This window comes from Oryctolagus cuniculus, chromosome 1 (assembly GCF_051225735.1).
Source record: "Oryctolagus cuniculus isolate XC-2025 breed Fujian yellow rabbit chromosome 1, ASM5122573v1, whole genome shotgun sequence".
NCBI classification, from domain to species: domain Eukaryota; kingdom Metazoa; phylum Chordata; class Mammalia; order Lagomorpha; family Leporidae; genus Oryctolagus; species Oryctolagus cuniculus.
Genome location: NC_142867.1, coordinates 228,460,762 through 228,488,522, shown reverse-complemented (window position 1 = coordinate 228,488,522; position 27,761 = coordinate 228,460,762). Strand labels below are relative to the sequence as shown.

Sequence of the window (27,761 nt, the reverse complement as noted above, 5' to 3'; positions counted from 1 at the left end):
TCACAGCGCCCGGTCCACAGCCATGTGCCGAGTGCCCTGCTGGGCCCAGGCCAGAGCTGAGGAGGAGACAGGCCCTAAATGTGAAATGTGGGGCTGGAAGAGCCCAGGATAAGGGACCCCACCTACATGGGGGACAGAGGGTGGCAGGAAGACTTCCTGGAGGAGGTGACATTTGAGCTGGGGGTGGAAGGATGAATGAGAACCACTGAGGCAGGGGGCATAAGGGAAGCCATGTGCACAGGTCCTAGGGTGGGAGGGGACAGCCTGACCCAGCGGCTGAATGGAGGCCAGGGTGGCTTTGTCGATGACAGCAGGGGAGGGGAGCTGAGGGTGGGGGGCACACAGTGTCTGGCCTCTCTCTTCAGAGGGTGTGGAACTCTGAAAACTCAGACACACTTTTTTTAAAATTGGGTGTTCTTCTTATTATTTAAAATTTTTAAAGTTACCTGAAAGGCAGAGAGAGAGAGAGAGAGAGAGAGAGAGAGAGAGAGAGAGAAAGAGAGGGAGAGAGAAAGAGAGGGAGAGAGAGACAAAGAGAGGGAGAGAGAGGGAGACAGAGGGAGAGAGAGAAAGGTAGGCATCTTTCATCTGCTGGCTCACTCCCCAAATGCCCACAACAGCCAGGGCTGCGCCAGGCTACAGCAGGAGGCAGGAACTCCGCCCAGATCTCCGTGCGGGTGGCAGGGATCCGACACCTGGGCCGTCACCTGCTGTCTCCCAGGATGCATCAGCAGGAAGCCCGATCAGAAGCAGCGGTGCTGGGACTTGAACCTGCACTCCGATCCCCAGTGGCAGCTCAAGCTGCCGTGCCACGGTGTCTGCCCCTCCGCTCAATCCGTGTGATCAGCACACACACGGGGCCTCTGTCAGGGCCTCTCCCCACCTGTACCTGTCTTCTCACGGTTGCTCAGTGTCTGAGAAGCGTAAGCTACGCCTGTGGCGGGGGCCTCACTGCTCTCTGGGCCCTCGCACAGCCTGGCCACGCGGGATCCTCCCAGTTCTCATCTACAAACTGCACGGTGTTAGCTCTGGTGCTTAGTCTAGGAGCCGCTTCAGAGTCATTCCTGTGTGCGGCGTGAGGCAGGGATCGCAGCGCCCTCCCGTCTGCGGGAAGGCTACCTGGGCTGAAAGTCTTCCCCTTGCCCTTGTCTTGGTGCCTCTGAGGAAAACTGCCTTGGCCCGACTTCTGTTTTAGGGTCGTCCAGGGCCAGCGCTGACCACCGTGCCAGCGGCCCCCGGCACACACCGCATTCCAGGTACAGCTTTCAATGACAACAACCGGCGCCAGAGAATGGCAACGTTGAGAGTGCCTTCAAACCTCGACGCTCGGGGCGGAGTCTGGCCTGGTAGTCTAGAGGCCGCTACGGCGGCTGCACCCTGCACTGCAGTGACTGGTCCACAGCCTCCTCGCTGGGCTCCCGACTCCGGCTTGCTGCTGATGCAGACCCTGGGAGGCGGCGAGGATGGCTCACGTGGCCGGGTCCCTACACCTGCCTGGAAGAGCCGCATTGGGTTCCCAGCTCCTTCAGCAGCTGGCCCGGCCCGGGGCCGCTGCACGCACTAGTGGAGTGAACCGGAGAACAGAAGCTCTGTTCCGCTGTGTCTCTGTGTCTCAACTTGAAATGTCAGAAATGAGGCCCCGTGTCCTCACGCTGCTCTTGGACTTGGCCTCACACTCTCACTGGGCAATCTCACCCTCTGGGAGGGGCTCCCTGAAGCCCACCCGAAACCCACCCAGGCCTCGCAGCTTCTGCAGGGACTTGCAGTGAGCAGAGGGGTCTCGGGTGGGAGTTAGAATTTTGGTCCGGGAGGCACTGGCTCCCAGAGAGAGGAGGTGGACAGCCCCTCCCGTTCTGAGGCAGGTCTGAGCCTGCGAGGTTAAGGAAGTGTTCCCTGCCAAACAGGGGTCCCAGAGGCCACCAGGCAAATCCCGGAGGCCCAGAGAGAAGGGACTGGCCATTGGTCCACGGCACGCGGGGGCGGAGCGAAGGCCGGCAGCTGTAGCGGTGATCCCAGGCCCTGGTCTAGAGTCCCCTCTCACCTGTGGCCTTCCGGGGGGCCCGGGCCTCTGCTAGGGGATACCCTTGAGCCAGGGATACGCAAAGTGCTCCAAAGGTGAGCGGGCTTGGCTGCCGTCTGCCCGCTGAGAACACGCTTCCCTTTGTCGTGATGGAAGCAACTCGCGCCCTGGGCACACCCTGCTGCCCTCCCCCCGCCCCCCGGGCAGTGCGCGGGGCTGTGTCTGCCTTCAGGACAGGAGCTGGCAGAGCAGGCAGAGGTCATCACCTTGACAACCAGCTGTCTCGCCGGGGCACTGCCACTCACCGGAGCTGCCCTGGGCTCCGCAGACAGCTCTTCTGTACCTCCCCATGGCATGTGGTCATCAGGTCCCTTTTACAGATTTGGACATCGAGGCCCTGAGGGGTCAACTGCTGACCCCTGGCCACCCGGTCAGGTGTGCCACCTGCAAGGCCCCTGCTCAACAGTCACCGGCTGCACCTGGGTGGAAGGGCGGGGCACCCTCCCCAGCCAGGTACGGCTGGGCCGGGCTTGGGCTTCTGCCACACAGGGGCTGTGGTCACACAGTTTGTGCCCAGGGACCCAGAACAGGCTGTGCTTAACCTGCACGAATGCAGGATCCCTTAGCTCGGAGCAGGGGCACGTGAGGGGACAAGGGTGACCGGATCAACTGGTTCCCAGCTCAGAGGCCCCGAGACCCCAGCTGTGTCCCAAAGTTTAAAAATACCTCATTGAAAGGGTGTTTTCTGACCTCAGAGCAGGAACTCAAAACTCACACCTCGCCACATCCTTCCGGCTCTCAGCCACCTCGGTAGCTCTCCAAGTCCCCAAGTCCCCAAGTTCAAGTCCACTGTGCTGGGCGTGGCCGAGACACTGCCGGCACCTGCAGCCTGTGTCCACCCGCCCTGCTGTAATCGGCTCTGCCACATCTCTGCCTCCCAGATTCTGGCCCCATGGGGCCTGCCCAGCACCGGGCTCCTCTGGGCCCTCTGTCCCCCTGATCAGCCTATGTCACCCTGCAAGATCACCACGTGCCGCCCGCCTGTTTCCCCCCCAGCCTGGGAGGCCCCGAGGGCGGGGGCAGGTGCGTGCAGGGCGACTGTGCAGCTCAGACTCGGCGGGCGTCACAGCTATCGTCACGGCCACCGGCAGCCCCCGCCTGATGAGTGACGCCTGCTGTGTGTCACTTTTACTCCTTCCCAGTCCTGCAGCTTCCTGTGAGGCCACTCCTCCTACTGAGCAGATGGGCACACTGAGGCTCAGGGCCACACAGGACATCAGGATTCGAACCCAGGCTCCCAGACCCCCAGGCCTCCAAGGCCTGAAGCGTTTCTCGTCTCCCAGGTCCCCATCACCCCGAGATCTCAGGTAGAGTCCTAAGCCCTGGTGGGGAGGAAGCCCCAGGACAGAGTGGCCCCAGCCAGGGCCCCAGCCAGGGCCCGAAGCTCTGCAGGCACCGCTCTGGGTGGGAGGGAAGGGGACAGCGCCAGGCACACCCACAGCCCCCGCACGTCACCCCGCACAGCCCCGAGGCTCGGGCGCGGGCACTGGGCCAGAGCACTCACTTTCAGCAGGCCGATCTCCTTGACGCAGTCCTGCCTGGCTTTGGCGTCCATCATCTCAAAGATCTTGAGGGTTGGAAAGAGAGAAATGGGGAGGGGTTTAAAACATGGGGCCCAGCCCCCCAGGAACCACGGGGACCCGGGTTGGAGCCCCGACTCTGTGCTCCTTGCTGAGGGACCCTCGTACCAGCAGTGGTTCCTCGTCACTGAGCGCCACCCCGAGCCGGGGCTGTGCTAACTGCTTCCCTGGAATCCTCGTGGCTGCTCCCCCTGTGCCCAGCTCACAGAGGGGAAGACTGAGGCCCAGAGAAGCCCAGCAGTTGCCAAGGCAACACACAGGTGAGGGGCAGCCCAGAGCCTCGGCTCTCCCCTCTGTGAACAGCCAACAGGTGACCTCGCGGTGGTGCTGTGTGGACTGGGTAAGATGCAGGCACAGTGCCCAGCGCCCCCCCAGAGCCCGCTTGGTGGGGATCCCCCCCACACCTCCTGGCTTACACACAGAAGGCCCACCCTGCCGCGGGCCAGCCCAGGAGAGCCAGGGCAGGCACCAGGGGAGCCCCTGTGAAGATCCAGGGCTTTCCCGAGAGGCTCACAGACCTCTGCGGGCGCCAGGACACACGCCCCTCCCTGCCCCCACCCGCCCCCTCCGCTCTCCCTTGGGGCTGCCCACCCAGGAACATTCCAGACTGGGGGAGCTGAGCAGAGCCCACCTCTGCCACCTGGCCTGGCTTTGCCGGCCCCCCTGCCCTGAACCAAGGGAGCCCAGACCCTGGAGCGACCGCAGGCCCAGGGTCAGGGAGACGGGGCCTGCCCCTCGGCACCCCCTGAACTCCCTCTGTGGCCTGGAGAGTGAAGTCTCGCGTTGCTTTCCTCGGCTAAAAACGGGGTGTCCTCCCCCTGTCCGCACGGGCCATGGGCTCACCTGCACCTTCTTCAGGGCCACCGTCTTCCTGTCCAGCAGGCAGGTGGCCTTGTACACCTCGCTGAACTGCCCGCGGCCTATCTTCTTCTCGATCTGGAAGTCCGCCAGCGAGCAGCGAAAGGACAGGGTGCTGGGGTGCCTCTGGAGGGGACAGAACGCATCCGGGGTGACCAACCAGGCTGGGGAGGCCTGGACATGGCACCCAGACAGTGCCCCTGCCCAGGAAAGAGGGGCTCTCTGCTTGCCGACCCCACCGTCCGAGCCCACAGCCGGTCCCATCTGCTCCCAGCCACAGTCCCGCTGCAGGTGAGAAGCCGGGCTGCGCACCGCCCGCGCCACCCCATTGCCTCCCTGCGCCATCCCATTCCCACCCCAGAGGGCGGCTCCACGCTCACTCCCGATTCCTGCACACCCAGGAAGCGCGTGCCAGCCTGATGGGGAGGGGGGAAAGGCCGCAGGGCTCCAGGCTCGGGAGGGCCGCAGGGGCTGCCGCTCAGGTCTCGCCTGGACCTCCCCAAGTCACACCTGACCCTGAACCCTGCAAGCCGGTGCAGAAACGGCCAGTGCCCCTCCGAGAGGGCGACACGGAGGGGAGGACGATGCAGCCTGACACCTGCGCTCGGTGACAAGAAGCAGCCTGAGACCTCCTGGTGGCTCTGCAGGGACCAGCTGCCCCCCGCCCCGTCACACACGAGCGGCGTAGGCCCTGCCCGAGTCCCACGGCCCCTACACGGCTCTCCTACCACAGCCCCTCTTGGCACTCCTGGCAGAGGATCAACAGCACCAGCACCAACTCTCCAGCTGGACGGTGACACGAGGCAGGGGCTGGGCCCCGGTCACTGCTGGGCGCCTTGCACACAGTAGGTGTGCAGAAACGTGAAATGTTTGGTGGGTTCAGTCTGGGGGCTGAGGTGAGGCCACAAACACCAAGAGCGCCTCTGAGGCAGGAAGGAGCCATTGAACTTCACAAGGTCAAAGTGCCTCTCCCACTGGGCCCAGGACCCCCCAAGGTGGGGGAGGATCCAGGGCTGGGCCGTGTTCAGGAACTCGCCTTCCCCTGGGACCCCAACATGCAGACCCACCAGCCCTGGCAGGAGACCGCGGGAGCACGGTGTGACAGGCACTCTGCACCTCGGGCACCGCCGGAAGCCACAGTGAGCCTCGGCTTCCCCATCTGTAAACAGGGCCAACCCAACTGTCTGTGTCGTAGTGCCCTGTGGCTGTTGTCATGGCTACTGAGGGACAGGTGTGGGCAGGGCAGGTGGGAGGCGGCTCGGAGGCTCTGAGCGGGCCCCCCACACGACACCCCCCGGCTTTCTGGGCCTCACCAGCTCCCGTGCTGGGAACCTCGGAGGGATGCTCTCCTACCAGGACGGCGGGGAGGGGCCAGGCCTCACCACGCACAGTCCTGCCGCCTCCTTCCTGCAGCAGCGAACAAGCTGGGCCCACCTGGACTCTGAACCCTCCCTGTGGGCCGCAGGGACACCCCGCGAGCGGCCTCACTGCTCTCCGCGTTCCAGGAAGCTGAGGTTCGCAGGGGAGGGGCGGCAGCCAGCCTGCACAGGTGATGGTGGAGCCGGGACTCGACCCCACGGCCCCAGAGACTGCGGCAGCCATGCCCTTTGTCTCTGCCAGGCGGGCCCCCAACCTCCTCTGCTTCTCCATCAAGAGCCCGAGATTGGCCAGGACGGTCACTTCCTGTTCTGGCCATGGGAGCCCCACTCTGTGCCCTGGCCCTGGGCCCCTTGGGGCCGGTGCTTTGGCACAGCAGGTAAGACTGCCGCCTGCCATGCCGGCATCCCATATGGGCGCTGGTTCAAGTCCTGGCTGCTCCATTTAACCATCCAGCTCTCTGCTGTGGCCTGGGAAAGCAGTAGAAGATGGCCCAAGTCCTTGGGTCCCTGCACCCGTGTGGGAGACCCGGAAGAAGCTCCTGGCTCCTAACTTTGGATTGACCCAGCTCTGGCTGTTGCGGCCACTTGGGGAGTGACCTAGCGGATGGAAGACCTATCTCTCTCTCTCTCTCGCTCGCTCGCTCTGCTTCTCTGTAACTCTTTCAAATAAATAAATCTTTAAAAAAAAAAAAAAAACGGGGGGGGAGTATCTCGGCTCCCTGTGTCCCCTGTGTGGTGGCTCTGGGTCTAAGGACAAAATGGGAGGTGCTGCAAAGTGCCCGGCACACGGGGGGCTGTGGAAGGTGGCACAGGCACTGCTGAGAATTCAGTGGGAACCACACGGCCTAAGACAGAGCCAGGCAGTTCTGCAGCTGGGGGACCCCCCCCCCAACTGGGAGGACACAGGGGCTGTGGCGGGCAGGGACCTACGGTGTGTCGCCTGCCGGCCTCGCCACCCGGTGCCTGAAATCTCCTGAGAGCCTCGCAAAGCCAGGGCTATCATCCTCCCTTACAAATGAGGAAACCGAGGCACGGTCACATAGCCAGGCAGTGAGGGTGGGGCTCGTGCTGCTGGGTGCCATGGAGTGGGGTCCTGCCCTCCGGGACCCAGCGCAGGGTCTGCAGGGAAGGTGCTGCTTGGGGACCACCGTGATGAGCGGGAGGCTGCCCTGCCCTGTCCCCTGCACTCTCACAGCTCCCGGGGATGCAGGTGACACTCCAGCCACAGCGGGGCGGAGACTCCAGTGCACATCTGCATATGCATGACCCACATTTGCATTTCCTGTCACAACCCGTTGGCCCTAATTAGAGGAAGGAGCGCCCTGGCAGGGGGCAGCACCGTGTGCTGGGGGCCTCCGCTGCCCTCCCAGGGTTGAGATGGACCCCGTCCTTGGTGGCCTCTGCTCAGGTGGGGTCACTCGGGACACAGGGCTCTGGGGGCAGCCACCTGGGCCAGCAGAGCCCGACCCCGATTTCACTGCAGGGTGCCGAGCAGCCAGGAGAGAACCGAGACCTGGCCCCGGGTTGGGGGCTGCTCTGTGTGGCCACCTCCAGGTGACCCCTCCCCTCCTGGGTCAGCCCCCAGCAAGCTCTGCTCTGGTCACCTGTGTGAGGGACAAGAGTCCATGGGCCTCTAAACAGCTGGGCAGACCCGGGGCTGGCCCGAGCAGCCCACGCCATGCTGGCCCCAAGAGGAGCAACTGCTTCTTTCAGAAACCTGGCCACCTGCTGCTTGCTGCACCCTGCGCTGTCTGGGACCTGTGCTGGCAAACGGCGCACAGGCTGCCGGCGGGGAAGAGACACCGACACTGTGGGCCTGGAGGCTTGGGTTCAAATCTCGACTCTGCCGCTTCCAGGCTGTGAGCTTTGGCCAAGGCCTTCTGGGCCTCAGTTTCCACATCTGTGTAACAGGCATAATCAGAGTGCGTGGGCTGCTGGTGCCAAGTAATGGAGGGGGCCTGGCTCCCGAGGAATGTGAGCCGTTCATTCTCACAGCCACCGTTACTGTGACTGGCACCGCCTGCCCCAGCAAAATGAACCTGAGGACAAGCCTGCTCCCCCCATCCCCGGACTGGGATGGCCTGCCGTGGGGCTGTGCCTGGCCCAGCACACAGGCTCAAGGGGTTCTCATGCGGCAGTCACTGGCCTGAGCCAGGGGGGCATCAGCCGACCCTGGGGCTGGCAGTCACCTTGGGGACTGCAGTGAGGCCGAGGTGCACCTGCAGTGAGGGACGCAGGCTGCCCGGCCACCTGGGGCTGTTTGCCAAGGCATCCTGCGAGACAACAGGCACCCTGGTCTCCCTTCTAGGGCTGCATGGTGGGCCACTGGCAGAGGCGACACCACACGGGCCATTTCTGACTCCTCACGCCCGTGTCCCAGGGTCTCCCGCTCCCCTGTTCTCCACCAACAGCAGAGGAGGGGGGTTGAGGGGCTGGGAGGAGGAGACAGAGACACGGAACTCATGGCACCTGTCCCACAGCCTGCTGCCAGTTGCAGGCCTAACGGAGGGGGCTGGAGACCAGACCCGAGAGCGACGCCCCAGTCCCACGCGGCCCCTGCGTCACCTCCACCCCAGTCCCACCCTCGAGAGCGCCGGGCTGCATCAGACAGCCCCACCCCCGGAGAGTGCCCAGAAGCCCGCTTCTCTTCTCCAAGTCACATCAAATTAGGCCACAAACACCCCCACCTGCGCTAATTTGAGTTTAAAATGCTTGAACCAAAATAAGCCTCAGCCATCACAACCCCTTTCTTTCTTTTTTTTTTTTTAAACAGGAGCATAAAATTACATGTTAAAAGAATAAAAATGCATTCGCCCAATTAATTTTCTGAAATCTCATTAAAAAATTTAGCCTGACTAAGTCAGACTTCTGACCCGAATTTTAATCATCTTTACACTGGATGGGCCTTTTCTCCCTGAAATTCGCAATGCATCATTAATCTCCAGGCAATGGCGTGGAGGATTGGAGAAAGCACCCTTCATCAGAGTGACATCTCCTGTACACGGGGCCTCACCTTAAAGGACATCTGACACCGCGCGCAGGCGACTGCTAACAGAGCCGGGATCTGTGTCCCCAGCGCTATGTTTGCAATGTGCTCTGCACAAAAGAAGGGCACGGCTTACAGCGAGCCCACATGGCCAGGCTCCCTCCAGCCGAGCCAGCTGGATTTCAAGCCCAGAGCCAGCTCCTGTCTCAGAGATGTGGCCACGAGAACCTGGGGCGCTCGGGACCCCGCCCCTCGACAGCACAAGGCAGGTTGCACGCCTGCTCCTCCTGAGCTGGGGGCAGGATGAAATGGCACCACTGTGGGTGCACACCTCACCGTGATGGCCTCCGGCCTCCACGGGGTGGCTGCACGGGGTGGGGGTGGGGTACTGGGCCTCACAGGACCCCCCACCCCGACCCCATATCATGGGAAGACACCTATGAACATAAGCCAGGGTTGCCTAAATCAGAGTGGCTTGCCCAGGACAGTCTCTCTCCAAGTTCAAGGTGCACGATGAGAAAGCCTGGCTCCAGCTCGCAGGTCCAACCAGCCAAGACTCGGAGGGTGAGCCCACAGAGAGGCCCAGGCGCCACCAAGCCACCTCCCGCTCCGTGACCAAGCGCAGCAGGTGTTCCACCCCACCTCCTGCCTGGGCCTCTGAACTCCACACGCCTCGGGGCCAGCCCCCACCCCGGAGGCCCCCTGGAAGGCCCAGGCACTGCCCCCTCCCCATCTGTGGGAAGGGATCGTTCTGAAACCCATGCCCAGCGCGTCCCGTCACGGGCTCCCTGCTCCCCATCTGCTGCAGGCTTGGTCTGAAAGCATGCAGCATGGACCACAGCCACCCCCACTGGCACACGCCTTCAGGTTGGGGGCCTGCACTGTGCTCCTTCTGCTTCGGGAACACCCTGCTCCCATCATGCACCGGGCAGCATCTCTCAGATCCCTTTGCCCCCTGGGGGCTGCCACCTCGCCCCGGCCCCCCATCTTTGTCTATTTGCGTGTTATTATTGTGTTCACTTGCCTAAATACATATGAATTTCCCACACAATGTCGCTGATGCAACGGCTCTGTTTCCACGCGTGGATGGATACAAAGAAGCTTCTGGAGTTGGGCGAGCACAGATCACAAGCACCACGGATCAAGCGGCCCATGTGCGTTCTTTCCACACCATGGGCACTGCCCAGGGCTGGGCTCTTTAACATGGTTTTAAAAAAATATTTTATTTGAAAGGCAGAGTGACAGAAAGGACAGACAGACAGAGGTAGGTCTTCCATCTGCTGGTTCACTCCCCAGATGACCACAATGGCTGGTGTTGGGCCAGGCTGAAGCCAGGAGCCCAGAACTCCATCCAGAGACCTGGGCCATCTCTCGCTGCTTTCCCAGGTGTGTTAGCAGGAAGCTGGATTGGAAGTGGAGCAGTCGGGACTTGAACCAGCGCTCACATGGGTCCCAGGGTCTCAGGTGGGGCTCAACCCACTGTGCCACAATGCCAGCCCCAAAACGAGAATGATCTTTAAAAATAGAAGCGTAAGACCCACGACTTAGTGCTTCCCCGGCAGCCACGCTGCCTCGTGTCGCTGGGTCCTCGTGGCTGCTTCCTGAGCTGAGGCTCAGAGAGTTCTCGCACCGGACACCACCAGGCAGGCGAGGGAAGGTGGCAGGGCGAGAGCAGCATGGCCGGGCCACGGTGCTGCCATGACGTCCGGGCGGGCGGCCTCTCTGCTCTACATCTGGAGACAGGCAGGGCTCGGCCACGATGTCTCCCCAGACTGTTCAGACAGCCACGCTTCGGGAGCCCAGTGGGGACGGAGCACCTGACCATCTCCCACTCCCACGTGGCCACGTGCCCCGGCTCTGCAAACTGGCCAGATGCTGCTGGTACCAGCACTGCCCCCTGGCCCCCCGCCCCCGTCAGCTGCTACCCAGCGCCGCCCAACGCTGAGTGATGGGATCTAATTACACCTAACTATGTCATTACCCACTCCAACGTGTGCCACGAGATGCCGCGCCCGCCGCCGCGGCCCACGGCTTCCTCGCCCGGCTCCTCAAGTCATTACGGGCTCTCTCCTCTGCCAAATGAGGCTGTAATTAACCCTAATTGCTCGAAATGCAACCGACTCATTCTGGGCGATTAATCAAGGGGGATCCGGTGGTTGGTGAACGACTTCATATGACAAATTGCTACATTTCCCGAGCAGGCCCCTGCCCCCCGGCCATCAGGGCCGAGTCCTTGTGGGAGGGTGGACCACCATGTCCTGGGGCCTCCCCAGGTTCTACCCAGGCAATGGGGCCCCGTGTCCCAGCCACTGGCAGGAAAGGAAGTGCAGACCCCACAGATGCCCAGAAACACACACACACACACACACGCACATGCACACGTCTGCCTGCTCACACATCACCTCTGTGTGCACCTGCAATGGTGCCCTTTGCCTTGGGCTGGTGCAGCCCTGCACCGGGGCGCACAGCTTGGTGACAGTGCGAGCACAGGGGAAGGATTTCGGACCCACCTACCTCCCTGGCCAGGCACCTTGCACAGTAGTGAACCTGTGCAACTGGACATGGCCACCAGGACCTGGAACCTGTGACAGCAAAGTGTTGGTGTCCGAGTCTCCCCCGATTTAGGCCTCAGCCTTGGACCAAAAAGACAGCTCTGATCAGCTGTGGGCTGATCAGAGGATCCCGCAGGCTCCAGTCCCAGGCGCCTTGCCAGACGAGCCCGCTGGGACTTGGCATGCCACACCTGGAGGAAGCCTCTCTGGGCTCTGGGTTTCTGCTGCTGGGCGTCTGCCCTCCTCCTCCTCCTCCTCGGGGAGGCTCCCTGAGGGCGCAGGCCTGGCTCGGGGTCCCATGCGGCCATGTCCTGAGGGGGCACTCCCTCTGCGCCTGGCCCAGTGTGGGGTTCTCTGTCCAACAAGGGAGGCAGAGCCAGGAACCACACCCACGGAAGTGAGCCCGGGCAGCACCCGGGTGCAGGTGGCGCAGGGAGGCGCAGGAGCGGGGCATCCTGAGCCCGGCCGACGGTGCGTGCAGAGGCGCAGCGCGGGCGGGGCAGCTCCGAGGCCAGAGCCACTTCCAGGAGAGCGCGGGCGGTGGCTCTGGCACGCGGAACCAGGGTTCCCAGCAGCTCTGCGGGCACCAGAGAGGCTGATGAGGGCAGACACAGGACTGCACGAAAAGAGAACCTGACGTGGCTCAGGGCAAGGCGGAACCTTCTGCCCGTTCCCCTGAGCCCCTCCCTGTCCTTGGGCCTCCAGAGCTCCCTCCCACGCAGCACTGATCCAGCTGAGCCGAGGCTGCCCACTCACGTGGGAGCCCACACAGGACCGAGGCCTGGCACAGAGGAGGCCTCTCTCATCACCGCTCAATCCAATGAAGGGCTCACTAGGTAGGTAGTGAGCTCCCCGTCCCTGGGGGCATTCAAGACGAGATTCTGTCTGGAGGTGCTGAGGGGCTTCTACCAGTGACTAGGAAATCAGACAAAGCAGCCCCCCGCACCTCTGCTGCTCGGGCCTCTTAAATGCTCCACAGACAGAGGAGAGGGGCTTACCTGTGTGTCGGGAGGGTGTGCGGGCCCTGGGGTGTGGCAGAGGTTGTTGGCGCTCCCTCCATGGGGCAGGTGGCTGGGCTGTCCTGCCATCCTGCATGCCAGCCTCCCACGGGCACGGGCTGCAACAGAAAACAGGGGCCTGGTCACTTTCTCTTTAGGATACTCTGGGCTTTTCACGGCCCCACTTCACAGGTGTGAACACTGAGGCGCGGAGCCCGCAGTGGCCGGCCACAGCCACCCGGCTCTGGAGCAGCATGGCCAGCACGCGATGCCCCTCGCTCCCTCCCTTTCACTGTCCTGACTCGGGGGCTAGGATGCTCCCGGCCAGAGGCTCCCCACAGGGAAAAGGCTCAGTGCTCCGGGGGCGGGCGGGGAGGGCACCGGCCTCAGCGCCACGTTGGCCAGACTCCCAAGCCTCACTCCCACTGCTCCTTCTTTGCTGCTTGGAGACAGTTCTGTCCCCTGTCCCCATCGCCACCTCTGCATAAACCCTGGTGGGCAGCCTGGTAGTGGCGAGAGAGGCGTGAGCCGGGCCGTGGCAGTGGCCGCAGGCCATGGTCCCGCCCTTGCTGGGCCCTGGCGTGCCAGGCACCGCCACCCTGGGAAGCCCAGGGCCACGGATGCCAGTCCTCTAACCACAGCAGCCGCCCCGACTGAGCACTGGCTCTGCGCGCAGTCCTGATGGCCGTCAGCCGTCGAGTGCAGTCCCCACGTCACTTCCACCCTGGAGTCAGAGGCAGCCTCCCCCGTCAGGCAAGCATCTCTGAGGCAGAGGCTGGAGCTGCCGCATGCAGAAAAAGCTGTTTGGCTCCTTGTGGGGGGAGGGGGGGTGGAGAGCTGGCTCCAGTCCCACAATCCTCTTTGATGTGAGGGAAAAGCCACTCCCAAGGGGGCAAAGGCCGTCATTGCCCCAGCAAGCACCTCTTTGGCACCCTCCATGGGCCAGGGCCAGGGCCAGGGCCAGGCCACCCATGGGTCACGAACCAAAGGCCACTGACCTTGGCTGTTGCTACCTCTGCCAGACCCACCCTGGATGTCCAAAGGGTGCCCTGCACTTGGCCACATCCTAGATGGGGCCTCTGCAAGCAGGGGCCCAGACCCTGGGGAGCCAGGGGTCTCCAGGAAAGGTTGCCCCCAGGGTGGACCTTGGCCCAGCACCTGAGGGAGGTGAGCATGGGAGCCAGTCTCCCGCCCCAGCCGGGCAACCTGCTGAACCCACAGCCCCGCAGGTCTCCCGTGCCGGCGCCGCCTCCCCACTCCCCCACCGGCTGCCCCAGGAGCACAGCCTGACAAAGCCCTTGCCTGTGAGGCCCCATCTCAGGGCTGGCAGCTGCAGACCCCAACCCCAGGGTCACACCCCTCAGACAGACCCTGCCTCTGCCGCCCTGCACCTGCTCGCTGTACCCTGACCATCAGCGCCGCGTTCTCCTCGCCAGCAAACCCACGCCCCCACCGACACAGGGGCAGGGTGCACAGATGCTGTGCCCACGGGGAGCTCACTGCCTGCGTCTCCCCTGCCCCACCGCACCCTGTGTCCAGCAACAGACGGTGGTGGGTTCCAGGGCCGTCTACGATGCTTTTTCACGTCTATATGTGTGAAAGGCAGGAGGACAGAGTGCGCTCCTGTCTGCTGGTTTCTTCCCCAGGTGCCCACAACGCGCAGCCCAAAGCCCGGAGCTGCGGACGCAATCCAGGTCTCCCGCGTGAGCGGCAGGAATTCAACTACTTAAGCCATCATCTGTTGACTCCAGGGGCTGCACAGGCAGGAAGCTGGAGTCAGGAGCCAGAGCTGGGACTTGAACTCACGCTGCTCCCGTGTGTGGCTGTGGGAATCCTCACCCCCGGGGTCAACCCCACCCTGTGATGCCTTTGTGTCCAAGGATGTCCCCCAATCTGACTCGCCCCCTGAGCTGGACCCTTGGGCTCCCAGAAGGCATCTCGAGGACCTGCATGCAGGTGTCTGTGTCCAGCCCCCCCCCCCCCACCAGCTGTTTCAAGGGAAGCTACGCTCCAGCACACAGAGTGGACAGCAGGAAGCGAGGCTGTCAGGGAGCGGATGCAAGGGGCAGGGGCACCTGGGCTGGGCGCGTTGGCAGCGTCAGGGCCGCGTCCTGCCTGTGAACTCGCAGAAGTGCAGCCAACTCAGCAGCAGACGCAGCCGTTTGCTGCGGCTCCTGAAGGAGGAGGGCACTCGCAAGTTCCGAGAAAACCGAGCCGAAAGATAAAGTCTATTTGGGCGCAAGAAAGTTTGAAACCCACACGTACACAGACCTTCAAAAAGTTCACGGAAAATGCACATTCCAAAAATGATGCACGGATTTCAATTTTTTTTAAGCTGTATTGTATTTATCTGAAAGGCAGAGCTACTTTGAGGGGGTGGGGGGAGAGAGAGAGAGAGCAAGAGAGAGAGAGAATCTTCCACCTGCTGGTTCACTCCCCAACTGGCTGAAATGGCTGGCTGTGACAGACCAAAGGCAGGAGCCAGGACAAATGGCTGCAATGGCCAGGGCTGGGCCAATCCGAAGCCAGGAGTCAGGAGTCTCCGCCAGGTCTCCCACACAGGTGCAGAGGCCCCAGCCCCTAGGCCACTTTCTGCTGCTTTCCCTGGTGCACTAGCAGAGAGCTGCATCAGAAGAGCGGCCAGGACTCGAACCGGTGCCCACAGAGGATGACGGCACCGCAGGTGGTGGCTCAACCTACCATGCCACAGCACTGGTCCCTGATTGCTTTTTTTTTTTTTTTTTTTTAATGTATGTATTTGAAAGAGTTACAAGAGAGAGAGGGAGAGACAGAAAGAGAGATCTTCTATCCACTGGTTCATTCCCCACATGGCTACAATGGCCAGGGCTGGGCCAGGCCGAAGCCAGGAGCTTTTTCTGGGTCTCCCATGTGGGTGCAACATTTAGCCATCTTCCACTTCTTTCCCAAGCACACACCAGGGAGTTAGAACAGAGGTAGAACAGCCGAAACTTGAACCAGTGGCCAGATGGGATAGAGGCACTGCAGGTGGCAGCTTAACACACTAGGCCACGATGCTGGTCCCTCAATTTCCTTTTTAAGATTTATTTATTTGAAAAGCAGAGCATGAGAGTGAGAGAGAGAGAGAGAGAAACTGACAACCACTGGTTGACCTCCAAAATGGCCATAACAGCCAAGGCCCAGGCCAGAGCCAGGAGCCAGGAGCCAGGAGCCAGGAGCCAGGAGCCCCATCTGGGTCTCCCACATGGGCGAGGGGCCCATCACTTACTGCCTTCCCAGATGCATTAGCAGAGAGCTGGATTGAAAGCAGAGCCGTCAGGACTCCAGCTTGCCCTGGGACAGGCAATGCTGGCTTTGCAAGCAGTGGCTTAACCTGCTGTGCCCCAACGCCAGCCCTGGATTTGATTTCAATTCCACTGCCCAAGAGCTTTCCAAGTGGCCCAGTGTTGAGATAAACAGTGTCTCTCTGGTGCCCTGTACACACAGCATTGTCTTGGCTGCGGTTATGTGGAGGGCCTGGGCTCCTGACACCCTGGCCTCTGGCCCGGTGTAGGCCTCTTGCTGCACCTGCATCGCGGGGTCTCCCAGCCGGGTACTGAAATGCAGATGGAACCACGCAGCCCTCGGCGTCTCCCTACCATCTGGGCTGCAGAAGCACCCCCAGGGTGACACTGCAGAGGACCGAGGGCAAGAAAGGCCCCAGGATAAACAGACACGTGCAGAGCAGCTTCCCCAGGCATCCTGTTGCCCAGGAGGACGAGTGCACACGCAAGGAGCCGAATGTAAAATGCGCATGCATTTGAAGATGAAACCGGGACTCCTGCAGGCTAGGCTCCTAGCTGCTTCCGGCTGCACCCCCAGACCCCTCGGGGGTGACATGTTCACGGCCCTCTGCCCTCGGGGAGACCTCTAGGGACAGGCTGGAGAACTGTCTGCAGCGAAGAGGTTCTGTCTTCATCTCAGAAGGCTGCAGCACGGAGCCCATGCACGCCCTTGCCCACCTGCCCACCTGCCCGGACAGCCCATCCTTCTTGGGTTCTTTTAGACTGATTGATTTGAAAGTCAGAATGACACACACACACACACACACATACACACACACGTCTTCCATCCGCCGGTTCACTCCCCAGGTGGCCACAAGAGCCAGGGTTGGGCCAGGCAGAATCCAGGAGCCCAGCACTCCATCCAGGTCTCCCGCGTGGGAGCAGGGGCCCAGGGACTTGGGCCATCTTCCGCTGCTTTCCCAGGCCATTAGCAGGGAGCTGGATTGGAAGCGGAGCAGCTGGGACTGGAACCGGAGCCCACATGGGATGCCGTGTCACAGGCAGCAGCCTCACCCACTGTGCCATAACGCCTGCCCTAGCCCTTCCCTTGTCCCATCTCACCCAGCCCCAGCCCCAGGAGCCTGGGGGCCAGCAGGCCTGCATTTAAATCCATCTCCATCACTTGCAAACCGGACCTGGTCAAGGCCCACTGGGCAGGAGCCTGACAGGTGTCTGTGGATGCCACTGCCGCCTTCCCTGTGTGGCCTTGACGGGGCTTCCAACGGCTGACCCAGGGCAGCAGTCTGCACCCTCTTGGGACTCGCCCTGGTCTCACATGGGGGCCCAGGGATATCCCAAGGGAGGCCCAGGCCATGTCAGACGTCACCGCAGTAAAATGACAGGAAGAGCTACCCACTGCGGGGCCCTTAAGGGCCCCCGGTTATTCTCTATCTCATTTTAACACCACCACCAGGAGACGGAGTCTGTGACTGTCCCATTTCACAGAAGAGGAGACTGAGGCACAAGGAGGTTAAGAGATTTGCTCAGGTCATAGAGGTCAGGGGAGCAGAACCAAGACTCTAAACTAGCACGCTGCACTCCTCCTGGGTCCTTAAGTGGCAGTCTGGCACCTGTCTTTCTTTCCAGCTGGGTCCCTGGGAGCAAGCTCTCTCCATGTGAGGATGAGGCCTGTGCTGATGCGCAGGGGGGCTGGGCCGGTGGGGGCTGGCTCCCTACAGAGGCCCCATGAGAGGGCCCCCGACTTCGCTTCTGGGACTCCACACGCCATTTCTGCTGGACTCCTGGGGCTTTGGAACATTACTAAGAGCTGTTCAGTCCAGAAGCAAATGGCACCCGCTCGTGACAGTCCCCAGGGAGAAGCAGGGGCTGGGGGACTCCGCGAGGCCCTGCATACCAAGTGCCAGAGGGGCCCCTCTAAGGGGGACGAAGGTTTTTCTGAGCACCTTCAGTGGGACAGGTGTTTTCCATTCCTCCTCGGGCTGATGATAAACCCATTATACAGATGGGGAAACTGAGGCTCAACCCCATTTGGCTCATACACTGCAGAGGGGAGACTCAAACCCAGATCTCAATGACTTTGCACTCTGCCTGTCTACCCTCCCTTACAGAAACCCTAGCCCTTACCCTAGACACTCCTGCCACAAACGGCTTAAGGGTTCACATACAGAAGACCAAGGCGGAGGGGCCTGGGGCATGGGGAGAAGGCGCAGGCGGGTGGGCGGGCGGGTACTGGGTTGGTGTGGGGTGTAGGTACAGGTGGGCAGGAGGGCGGGCAGGCACCGGGCTGGCGTGGGGAGCAGGCACTGTTGGGCGGGCCCTGAGCTGGCGTAGGGAGCAGGCACAGGTGGGCGGGCTGGTGTGGGGAACTGCCTGTCCCCAGAATCCTGTCACCCCTGCCAAGCTGCAGAACAACGAGGCTGGGGCTGCCAGGCCAAGCCAGGGGCCAAAACTCCTTGGAATGCCCCGCGCGGCAGGCACCTCAAAGCCGGCCTTTCTTCCCCACAGAGCAAAGGCCCTGTGGGCAGCACCGTGGGAGGGCCCAGCCCCGGGGGAGGGCAACGGCAGCTGCCCCGAGGTGTGGGCCCAGGGACCAGCTCAGGAACCGATTGTACGGTCCAGTTTTGCCCCAGCACGGCGTCTCCAGTCCATGACGTGGAACACGAGGCCTCGGCTGCTGTGGGCATCGCTCGTTCTAACTGCCCTATACAGGCACGCGACTGGGGCTCGGAGCGGGCAGGGACTGCTCAGGGCCACACAGCTCACGGCTCGGCTTCCTCGGCGCAACCATCACCTCTGAGCTGGTCTGCCACCCCGGCCACTTCGGTGATTCCTGACACGGGAGTGGCATGGGGGGACCCAGGGGCCCGGGTTCAGCCTGGGCACTCCCTGAGAGAAACCAGTAGCATACTGTGCTGGGTTCCCAGGTCCCTAGGGAACCTTTCTGACCCTTGCCCCCCAGTTTTCTAGAATCTTCCCCTGGGAAGAAGCCCCTCCTTTGTCTCCTGCCAAACGTCATGCCACATGTGTTATTTGGAGGGTCCCCTGGACAAGATGAGCCGAGACACCAGGAAGGCCCTGGCGGAGGGGCCGGCCTGCCTGGAGAAGGTGTGAGTGCCCACATGTGCCAGGGTCTGTGGGTGGGGCCTCATGGGGGTTGCAGGCGTGTGTGTGTCCCCCCCACCCCGCCACCTAGAGGGGCTGCATAGTGCGTCCTGCCTGCCAGTGTGAGTGCAGGGCAGGGGTCAGCCCGGAACTCTCCTCCCGTCCACTGAGGCAGGGCTGGGGTGCTGAAGGCTCACAGGTGCTGCTGAACCCCACAGACGCCCTTGGAGGTCAGCCTCAGCCAGATGCTGTCCACACCAGTCTCCCTGAAACAGGAAGCCATCGGTGGTTCAGCCCCATGTGCACGTGGCTGCCTTTCCTCCTCCAATGAATAAACCCAGGTCCGTGCCAGCGGCCGGGCCGACGGCTCTTGTCCAGCCGGCTCTCGGATGTCCCCGTCGAGGGCCATCAGCCGGCCTGGAGCGGTCCTGCAGGCGGGCACTGCCACATGCCCCCTACAGAGATGGAGACCCGCTGCCCAGCAGGGAGATCCAGAAACTCCCACCGCCAGGCCATGGACGGGCCCCAGGCTGCCCCAGCACCAACCACCAAGGGTGCCGAGAAACCTGGGAGGTGCCAGCACCCACCCTGCTGTTCCCAGAGAAGTGTGGCTTTCCTGTGTCTAAGTGCCCGCAGAGGCGAGAGCTGCCATGTCCTTGGCCTCTCAGACCAGCAGGGCTGGGCAACCCGGGGAAGAAACTCAAGCGACCCTAGTGTCCCTGTGCAAGCCCAGGGGCACGTGGCCTGGCTGGGGGAGGGGTGGCATCACAACAGTGTGCCACGAGTGGAGCCAATGCACGCCAGACGCCCCAGGGCTGACGCGGTGCCTCCAGCCTCACAGGCACCCTGGGCGTGAGCTGCTGTCACCCACATTGTGTGGACGACGGGAGAGCTCAGACAGGTAAGCGATGGGTCGGGGGTCACACAGCAGGCAACAGGCAGAGCCGACACCAGCCTGCCTTGGTGGTGCTGCCAGTGACCATGATTGAGTGAGTGGACTCTGGCGGCCGAGCCCTCCCCTGCCTGGCCCCTCCCCTGCCCCCATCCTGGGATAAGCAGGCGTTACTCATTCAGTCCCGTGACAGGAAGCAGCCCCTCTCAGAGGCAGAGGGGCCGTGGAGCTGGGGGGACAAGCCACAGATGCTGTCTGGCTTCTGGACTGGTCCCATTCGGGCTCCCCCCACCCCCCACCCTGCACCCTGCTCAGATCCTGGGGCTCTGCGACCCAGCATTGCAAGTCCAGCTTTTCTATGGCACAGGCCCCCAGGCCAGGAGCTGCCCCTGAAGAAGGGCCAGGCCACGCACGGGGGCTCCCAACTGTCCCCTTCCTCAGGGTAGCAGGGCCTCCCTGGCATGGGCCTGCAGCACCTGCCGGTCACAGCCGGCCCCCAGGGTGGCCTTGGCTCAGGGCTGCAGGGGCCCGGGACCCTCCTCACCTACCTCCCCTCACTGGCATCCCTGCCCCGCCTGCCCCCCCCCTCCCATCTGGGGCGCTCTCTGGAGTCCCAGGTCCCTACCACCTGCAGACTGGACACACCTGAGCTGGAGCTTGGGGCTACCTCTGTGGGTGCAGGGACTCGGCAGGAACCCAGGCTCACCCTCCCTCACGGCCCACACCTGTGCCGACTCTGCCCCCAGATGCAGAGGTCTACTCACTGCAGAGCCCCTCCTGCCTGCCTTCCCGGGCCCAGTGCCCCCGCAGACTGGACCACCAGCCCATCACCGACAGGTCTGCCCACCACACGAGCCTGACCCCCTGGGTCCCCACCAAAGCCGCAGGTCAGAAAGCTCTGTGCAGCTGGCGCGAGCCTCCCTCCAACCCCCCGCCCCCACCCCAGCGACACAGCATCCTGGGCCTCCGGGTCTCGCCACGTGCCAGCCTCGGCCCGCAAGACCCACCTATGCCTTTGACGGGCAAAGCCCCCCTTGGGCACCAAGACCAGGCCTCTGGCTCAGCACCTCCTGTGCCACCTTGGGAAAATGCTGTCCCCTCTGGAGCGGCCCGACCTCCCAGGACTCTGGGCGCGTGGTGGGCAGGCAGGTGGCGCCAAGGCTGGGTGTCCACACAGGACTGCGTCCTGGGCCACGTCTCTGCCTCCTCTGCCAGCCTTAAGAGCAGTGGGCATCTGGCGCTCCGGCACCTCGCCCAGGCCCCAGCACAGGGCAGGCACCCGGTGGGAGCTGGCTGACCAGCAGATGGAGGGGGCTCCTCCCAGCCTCCCACAGGGTCCCCGAGGTCACACATCCGAACCAGACACGAATCACCAGGCCACGCCCGACCACCCACGGCACACACTGCAGGCGCTCGCAGGGCCTGCCCGAGGCGGCTCCCGGTCACCTTTCACTTCCTCCTCAGGCGATTAAACCCAGCGAGGCATTTGGTTTCTGTCCGGGAGAGCCCTTGGCTCTGGGACCGCTCAGGGCTGAGGCTGGCCCCAGCCCTCACGAAGACGAAGCCGTGACCTGCTGACCACTTCCTCCCAGCACAGCCCTGCCGTGACGCCTGCAGTGCCCGTTACACCGCAGCTGGGCAGGCTCGTGCCACCGGCAGAGGGCCAGGCCCACGTCTGGACCCGGATCGATGCTCTCCCAAGTTCAATTTCAGTGTCACTGGCCTGGACACAGAGCTGGGGATGATGGGAGCTCACTCGGTGTGAACCTCAGACCCCGGGCAGGTCCCCCCCCCCACATCCCGGGGGCCCTGCCCTCCCCAGAAATGAGCCTGATCTCTCCTCCAGCCTCTGCCTCCCAGACTGCCTCCTGGCAAACCCTGCAGCTCCTTCAGGGCCGACGTGGGACATCTCCTCCAGGCAGCCTTCCTGGACTCCCCCAGATAGTTGCTCCTGGTCCCAGAGCCCTGGCCCCTGGAGCTTTCTCTGCCTAACCACGTGCCTTCCTCTCCTTCCACACAGAGCCTCCCCTGAGGAAATCACTCACCTTCAGGGCTGGCAAGTGGCAGAGGGAGAGCTGGGTAAACAGCTCTGACTCCAGAGTCCTTCCCCGCTCACTCCAGGTCAGGGGAGGGCCAGTTTGCCCGGCCCCACCCTGCGTCTGCCCCAGCAGGGCCCTGGAGAGCACCCTTCATCCCCCAGCTTCCTCTCTTTCCTGCAGCCAACTAAGTGCCTGGCACCACCCCCGGCCTGAGCAGAGCGCTGCTGTCTGCTCCCCTGTCCACCCAGACAAGTCCAGGGGCGACTCCACGTGGGCCCCGCCGGCAGCCCCCACAGGGCACCGTGGGCGGACGAGCAGCAGGTGGAGCCGGGTCACATGTGCCTGTCCCTCGCTGGGCACTTGCACGGGCACAGAGGGCACCAAAGGGTGATGCAGCGCCCCCTGCAGGCGGCAGGCCAAGGCTGGGTACCTGTCAGCGTAGCTCCAGGAAGCTCCTGGGAGGGGCTGTGGGCTGGGGGGAGGGTGGCCACGCGACACTGGGGCCTCTGTGCCAAAATGGTGAAGGGCCAGGGGCCCCGTCTGGAGGGGACTTCCCCTTCCAAAGACGCCATCCCCGGACGCAGCCGAAAGGAAACTCCCCCACCACACGCCGCTCCCAAAATAGCTCCGGCTGCCACCTCCAGGGTGCATGGAACTCGTCACGGCCGCCACGAGCCCGCGGCTCACCGGGACTAAAAGCTGATGGCAGCGGCTGCCGGGCAGTGTCGGAGCCAGGATGGCTGGGCAGAGTCCGCTTTGGGATCACCCAGTCCTGCTTGTCCACAGTACATGCCAGGAAACTGAGGCAGGAGGACAAGAGCTTGCCCGGGCCTGTGAGCACAGCCCGGCTGTGCCTGGCCAGAGACAGACTCCGTTCACCAGCACCACACCCCCACTGCTGAGGGACTCCCCCGGCCCCACCCATAAGCAGGCACCAAGACAGCACGTGCTGGGAGGAACCCAGTCTGGGCTCGGGAGAGAGGAGGGTCCACTTCTGTGCCCGGAGCCCCACAAGTGCTCAGAGGCATCACAGCGCCTACCATCTCCCTAAGAGCTCAACCCCTCCTAGTGTCTCCTTTCTAAGCTGAGCCCCGAAAAAGGTGAGAGCTTGGCAGGCGGCAGTCCTGGGTTCGAGTCCCGCCCGGGCTGCGTGTGCCCCGGCATCCCCACGAGAGAAAGGGCAGCAGAGACAGCAATAGCATCTACTGCTGTTGTCACAGACAGCTTCTTGCCATGGGTGGGCCTCAGGTGGCGAGAAGAGGGGCAGGATGTGGCGGGAGGGGCCACAGCGTGCTCTCAGACACTGCGGCCTGACGGATCTGCCTTCTGGGAAGCTCTGCAGGCCAGCCGGCCCTCGGGCCAGGAACAGTCGGCACCAGCGCTCGCCTCCTCCTCCGCGGTGACAGCCACCTCTGCCCCGGGCAGGCCACCCCGCGCCCCATCTGCGCTCCACTGCTGCCGGGACAGACACAGGCATATGGCAGCTGAGACCCCGGGGGCCGCACCCTGCCGTGTCCTGGCAGTGAGACTCAGCCGGCTGCCAGCTCACCTTCTCTGCCGGCTGGGCCCGCCTGGCAGGCATATGCCAGGTGCTGGTGCCCTCAGCAGCCACGCTGTGCCAGGCCAGCCCCACGGCTGCGGCCTGCTGTGTGCAGCGTTCCTCAGGGAGGCGGCGGCCGCAGACCGTGTCCCCCACGGCTCTGATTTAGATAACACCCCTGACAGGCAGCCTGGGCCTCGACATCATGCCTGGGCGACTGGGCGATGGTCTCTTCCGGCCAGTCCTGCCACCTGCACACCATCCCGGCTTCTGGGGCCACATCACGGCGATCCCCATATTGTCCTGTGTCGCCTTCCTGGTCAGGGTCCTCGCGGAAGCCCTGAGCTGGGCCAGGGAAGCACGTGGCCATTTCTAACTCCTCGCTGGGGACTTGCGGCCTGAGCTGTGGCCCAGGACCCCCGCTGCCTGGACTCTCGCCGCGGCGCTGCAGGGTCTGCAGACGGCCACAGCCCGCCTCTGGGCCTCGGGTGGGGCAGGCTCCGGGGTGGGGGCTGGGGGCCTTGTGCTGATGTTTTACAAGGCTGCTGGAGGATTTGTGACTCACTGGGGTGCCCTGAAACTGAGCTGGGGATTCTGTATCTAATCATGTGCTCGTTTCTGAGAGGAAAACCAGAGCTTCCAGGCCTGAAATTGCTAAGGGGATTTGTTCTTTGGCTTTGGAACACTTTTGGGGCCCCCTAGCCCCCGCACACTGCCCTCTCTACTCCCAGCGAGCCACAGGCCCTTGGGGGCCCCTAGACACATGGTCCCAGAGGAGGTGTGTGCGCATGGGGGGGGTCACATGCATAGCACCCCCTAAGTGCCAGGTGCTGGGCCAGGGACACAGGCAGCTGTGTGCTCACAAAGTGAACCCGCAAGGAGGGCTGTGACAGGTGACACTAAGGCTCAGCAAGGCCACGTGACTTGCTGCAGGCGTCCCAGCTGGAGAGGGGCAGGGTACGCGTGAGATGCAGGTCTGAGTCTGAGTCCTTATCTGGACACTGCGGTGTAGACTGGGGCAAAGGGAGTGTGGGGGGGAGGGGCAGGGCACAGTGCCTAACTTTGCTGTAGGGAAGCAATCACGGGGCTTCTGGGAGGCAGCGCACTTGTTCTGGAAGTAGCAGACCAGGCAGTGAGGAGGCGGAGGGGCCCGAGTTTAAACCCGGGTTGGCCCTGTCCAGTCATGTGGTCACGGCTCCCTTGGTCCCTCTTCTGTACACAGGAGGCCTGGGTAGCACCCACTTGGTGGCGCTGTCGTGCAGGCTTTGACCGAAGCCAGCCCAGGTATTCACAAGAGCTCGCCCCTGTTTCTCCAACAGCACTGTGTCCGCAAGAATGCACCTGGCAACTCGTTCCACAGAGCAAGTGCTCACAAGGCCGACCCCACTCTGCGGGGGACCCCGCAGGTCTCCCACCGTGTCCCTTGGGCCTGTGCACCTGGTAGGAGGTGCCTGAGAGCCTCCCTTTTGACACGACGGGAGAGGCCACCACCCTGGCTCCTGCTCCATGCTCCTGGCAGCTGGGAAGTGACGGCCGAGCATCCGACAAAGTTACCAGGATGGAGAACCTGAGCTGGCACTGTCTCGATAAAATCAAGAGAGGTCCTATGTATTTACGTGGCAACTGGGCCTCACGATCACAGGGCTCACGGTTCCGGCACGCGGCACAGATGACAGTAGTCCTAGGAGAGCCACTATTTCCCAGCGACTTTTACTGCCCGTTACGCCACAGCGTTTACAGGGCCCTGCTCCTGGCCTGGCAGGAACGTCACGCCCGGCGGGCTGGCGGGTTCCAGTGGCCCTGCTGCAGATCCTCCCAGGGGCTCAGCCTCCTGCCCACGTCCTTGTGTGCTGCTGAGACCCCGGGGAGCTGCAGGGCCTGGGCAGGGGGAGGGCTGAGGCCCAGAAGCACAGGTCCCCCCACCCAATCTACAGCCACTGGCTTAGCCCCAGCCTTCGGTTCCAGCCCAGGGGAACGCTCCTAACTGTGTGGCCTTCCAGGGGCCTGCAGGGGCTGGGGTGCATTGAGTGGCTTGCACTGGCTCCTGGGGGGCTGCTTGCTGAATTTTCAGGTGTTTTTTTTCAGACAGGAGATACACGATGTTGCTTGCAGTCAGCTACGGTAGGAATCTACACCATGGAACTTGGCAGACGCTGCAAGGCAGGGCCAGGTACAAACCCCCTGCCCAGAACTGTTCAACGTTCCCCCACCAGACCGGAGGGCAGGGGCTGCCCCGTGTGGGACAGCACGAGCACTGGAAGGCAGGAGTGGACCCTCAGCCACCTGCCACATGACCGGAGGTGACGGGTTCCACTTATGGAGGCTCAGTTTCCTCCTCTGTAAAATGGGAACAAACCCAAACTCCTCAGAAGTTGGGAGGACCAGAGCACTTCTCGGAATGCTCTCCAGGTGACGACCGGTGCTCACCCAGTGGTATCTATGCTCACGCACTCACTCCTCACTCGCTGGGCACCGACTCCGCACCTGGCGCCCCCCTGAGTGGATGCAGCGGTGCCCAGGGTGACAAATGACAAGTGGCTGCTGTGGGCAGTTCTTGCTGTGCCCAGGCCACTTCAGGCAGCCCCAGGGCAGCCTCGAAAGGTGGGTATTACGCCCATTTTTGAGACCAGGACTTGGGGGTTCAGCAGTGTGACTTTACCAAGGCGTCTGCCGGGGAAAGCAAGCAGGATTCAGCTCCAGGCCCCTCGCCTCCTGCTCACGGCCACTGTGGGGCCCCTATGAGTGCCGAACCAGCCAGGCGGCCCCCAAGGTGCCAGGCTGACCTGCATGTGAGCCTGCAGAGGACCGGAGGATGGGCGCCGGGATCCAGGCTCCTGGGTTCTAGTCTGGGCTCCACGGCCTCCCTGGTCCAGGTCTTTCCCCTCTGGGCCCTGGCATCCCCACCCAAAGACCAATGGGGCTGCCCTGTGGACACTGCTGCCCCTGATGACCAAGGGTGTGCCTCCAGTCTTGAGCACACCAATGCCTGCGGGGCCCAGCTGGATCCCCGGGGAAGGGACTGGCTCACCCTGCGCGGTACTCGTCCTCCCACCCGTGCCCAGTGGGGCTCACTCACCCCTCTCACAGATGCTACCACTGCAGCGTCCACTGCCTGGGAGCCAGGATTCACACCCTAGGATGGCAGTGCCCAGAGCTCACAGCTGGGGTGCTCAGCACAAATCAGGAAGCCAGAGGCCAGCACTGAGGCACAGCGGGTAAAGCCGCCCCCTGTGGTGCCGGCATCCCATGTGGGTGCTGGTTTGAGTCCCGGCTGCTCCACTTCCCATCCAGCTCCCTGCTAATGCACCTGGGAAAGCAGCAGAGGACGGCTCAAGTCCTTGGGCCCCTATACCCATATGGAGACCCAGAAGAAGCTCCTGGCTCCTGGCTTCCTACCAGACCAGCTCCAGCCATGACGGCCACTTGGGGAGTGAACCAGAGGATGGAAGCCCTCTCTCTCTCTCTCTCTCTCAGTAAATTCTGCCTTTTAAATAAATAAATAAATAAATAAATGTTTGGGGGGAAAATCAGGAAGCTCCTGGGCCCTTTGGTCTCAACACACTGCGGGTCTACAGACGAGCGACACTGCTGGCCCGCCTAGCCCCAGGCGGCTCAGAAGGGGCGGCTGCCCTGACTCAGAGCACCCCCAACTCCAGGAAGCTGGTGGAGGTGGCCGGCCTTGCTGGGCGGTTTTGCCTCCCTGCCTGGAAGGACGGGCCAGTGGCTTTTGTTTAATCGGCACCCACAGAGCCCTGTGCCCGGCGCAGCAGCCCTTGGCGGGCAGGTGGGGCCGCCTCCCCATTGCCAGGGGACATCCTGCTGTTTCGCAGATGGGGAGGGGGGCTGGGTCAGGGACGACTGTCTGCAAATTCCTTTGCCAAGGGGTTGGTTTTCCAATTTGCTAGGACAGCAGAGACCCACAGTGCACTGCAGGAGGAGAGGGTGGGGGAGGGTGAGCAGAGAACTGCGCGAGGGCCCCCAGCCAGCCCTGGAGCCTTCAGACAGCCAGCGCGGTCGGAGCGCCTGTCTGCTGAGGGTCACGCGATTTCCTCTGCAGAGAGAGGCAGAGCTGAAAAAGTCAGACAGAAGGGGAGCACGGGGGGAGGGAAGTCCACGAGACTTGGGATCACGTGCTCAGCTCTGGCCGTCCACCGTGGACGAGCTCCGGGCCCTCCCTGGGCTAAGGTTCCTTTATTGACCACGTTGCTGACTGTCGTTCTGCCTACCTAGTTGACTTAGTCTACTGAACCCTCCCAACAACCTGTAAGACAGGTACATGGTACGGGAGGGGGAAACCAAGGCATAACGGCACACTGCCCCGTACAGGCGGCAGAACTGGGATCCAGAACCTGGGCGCCTAGCCCCGGGTGGGGCACGGACCCCCAGGTGCTTCCTGTTCTCTGGGCTCTGCACCTGTGTGGCACGGATGCTGCGAGCCAGCCAGCCTGGCTTTGGAGACGCTGGGCACCGCCTGGATCCGGCGGCCACTCCG

The 27,761-nt window shown here is 63.0% G+C and overlaps 1 protein-coding gene across 1 annotated transcript in view; it reads right to left on the bottom strand.

Moving 5' to 3' along the window:
• Window positions 1-27,761, bottom strand: part of NEK6 (NIMA related kinase 6) — a 70,622-nt gene that overhangs the window by 19,046 nt on the left and 23,815 nt on the right. The window contains exons 2-4 of the mRNA XM_070056690.2: window positions 12,434-12,552; window positions 4,504-4,644; window positions 3,585-3,647 (exon numbers count right to left, since the gene is read on the bottom strand). Of these exons, the coding sequence (XP_069912791.1) occupies window positions 3,585-3,647; window positions 4,504-4,644; window positions 12,434-12,523 (294 nt within the window). The 5' untranslated portion in view covers window positions 12,524-12,552. The remainder of the gene's footprint in view (window positions 1-3,584; window positions 3,648-4,503; window positions 4,645-12,433; window positions 12,553-27,761) is intronic.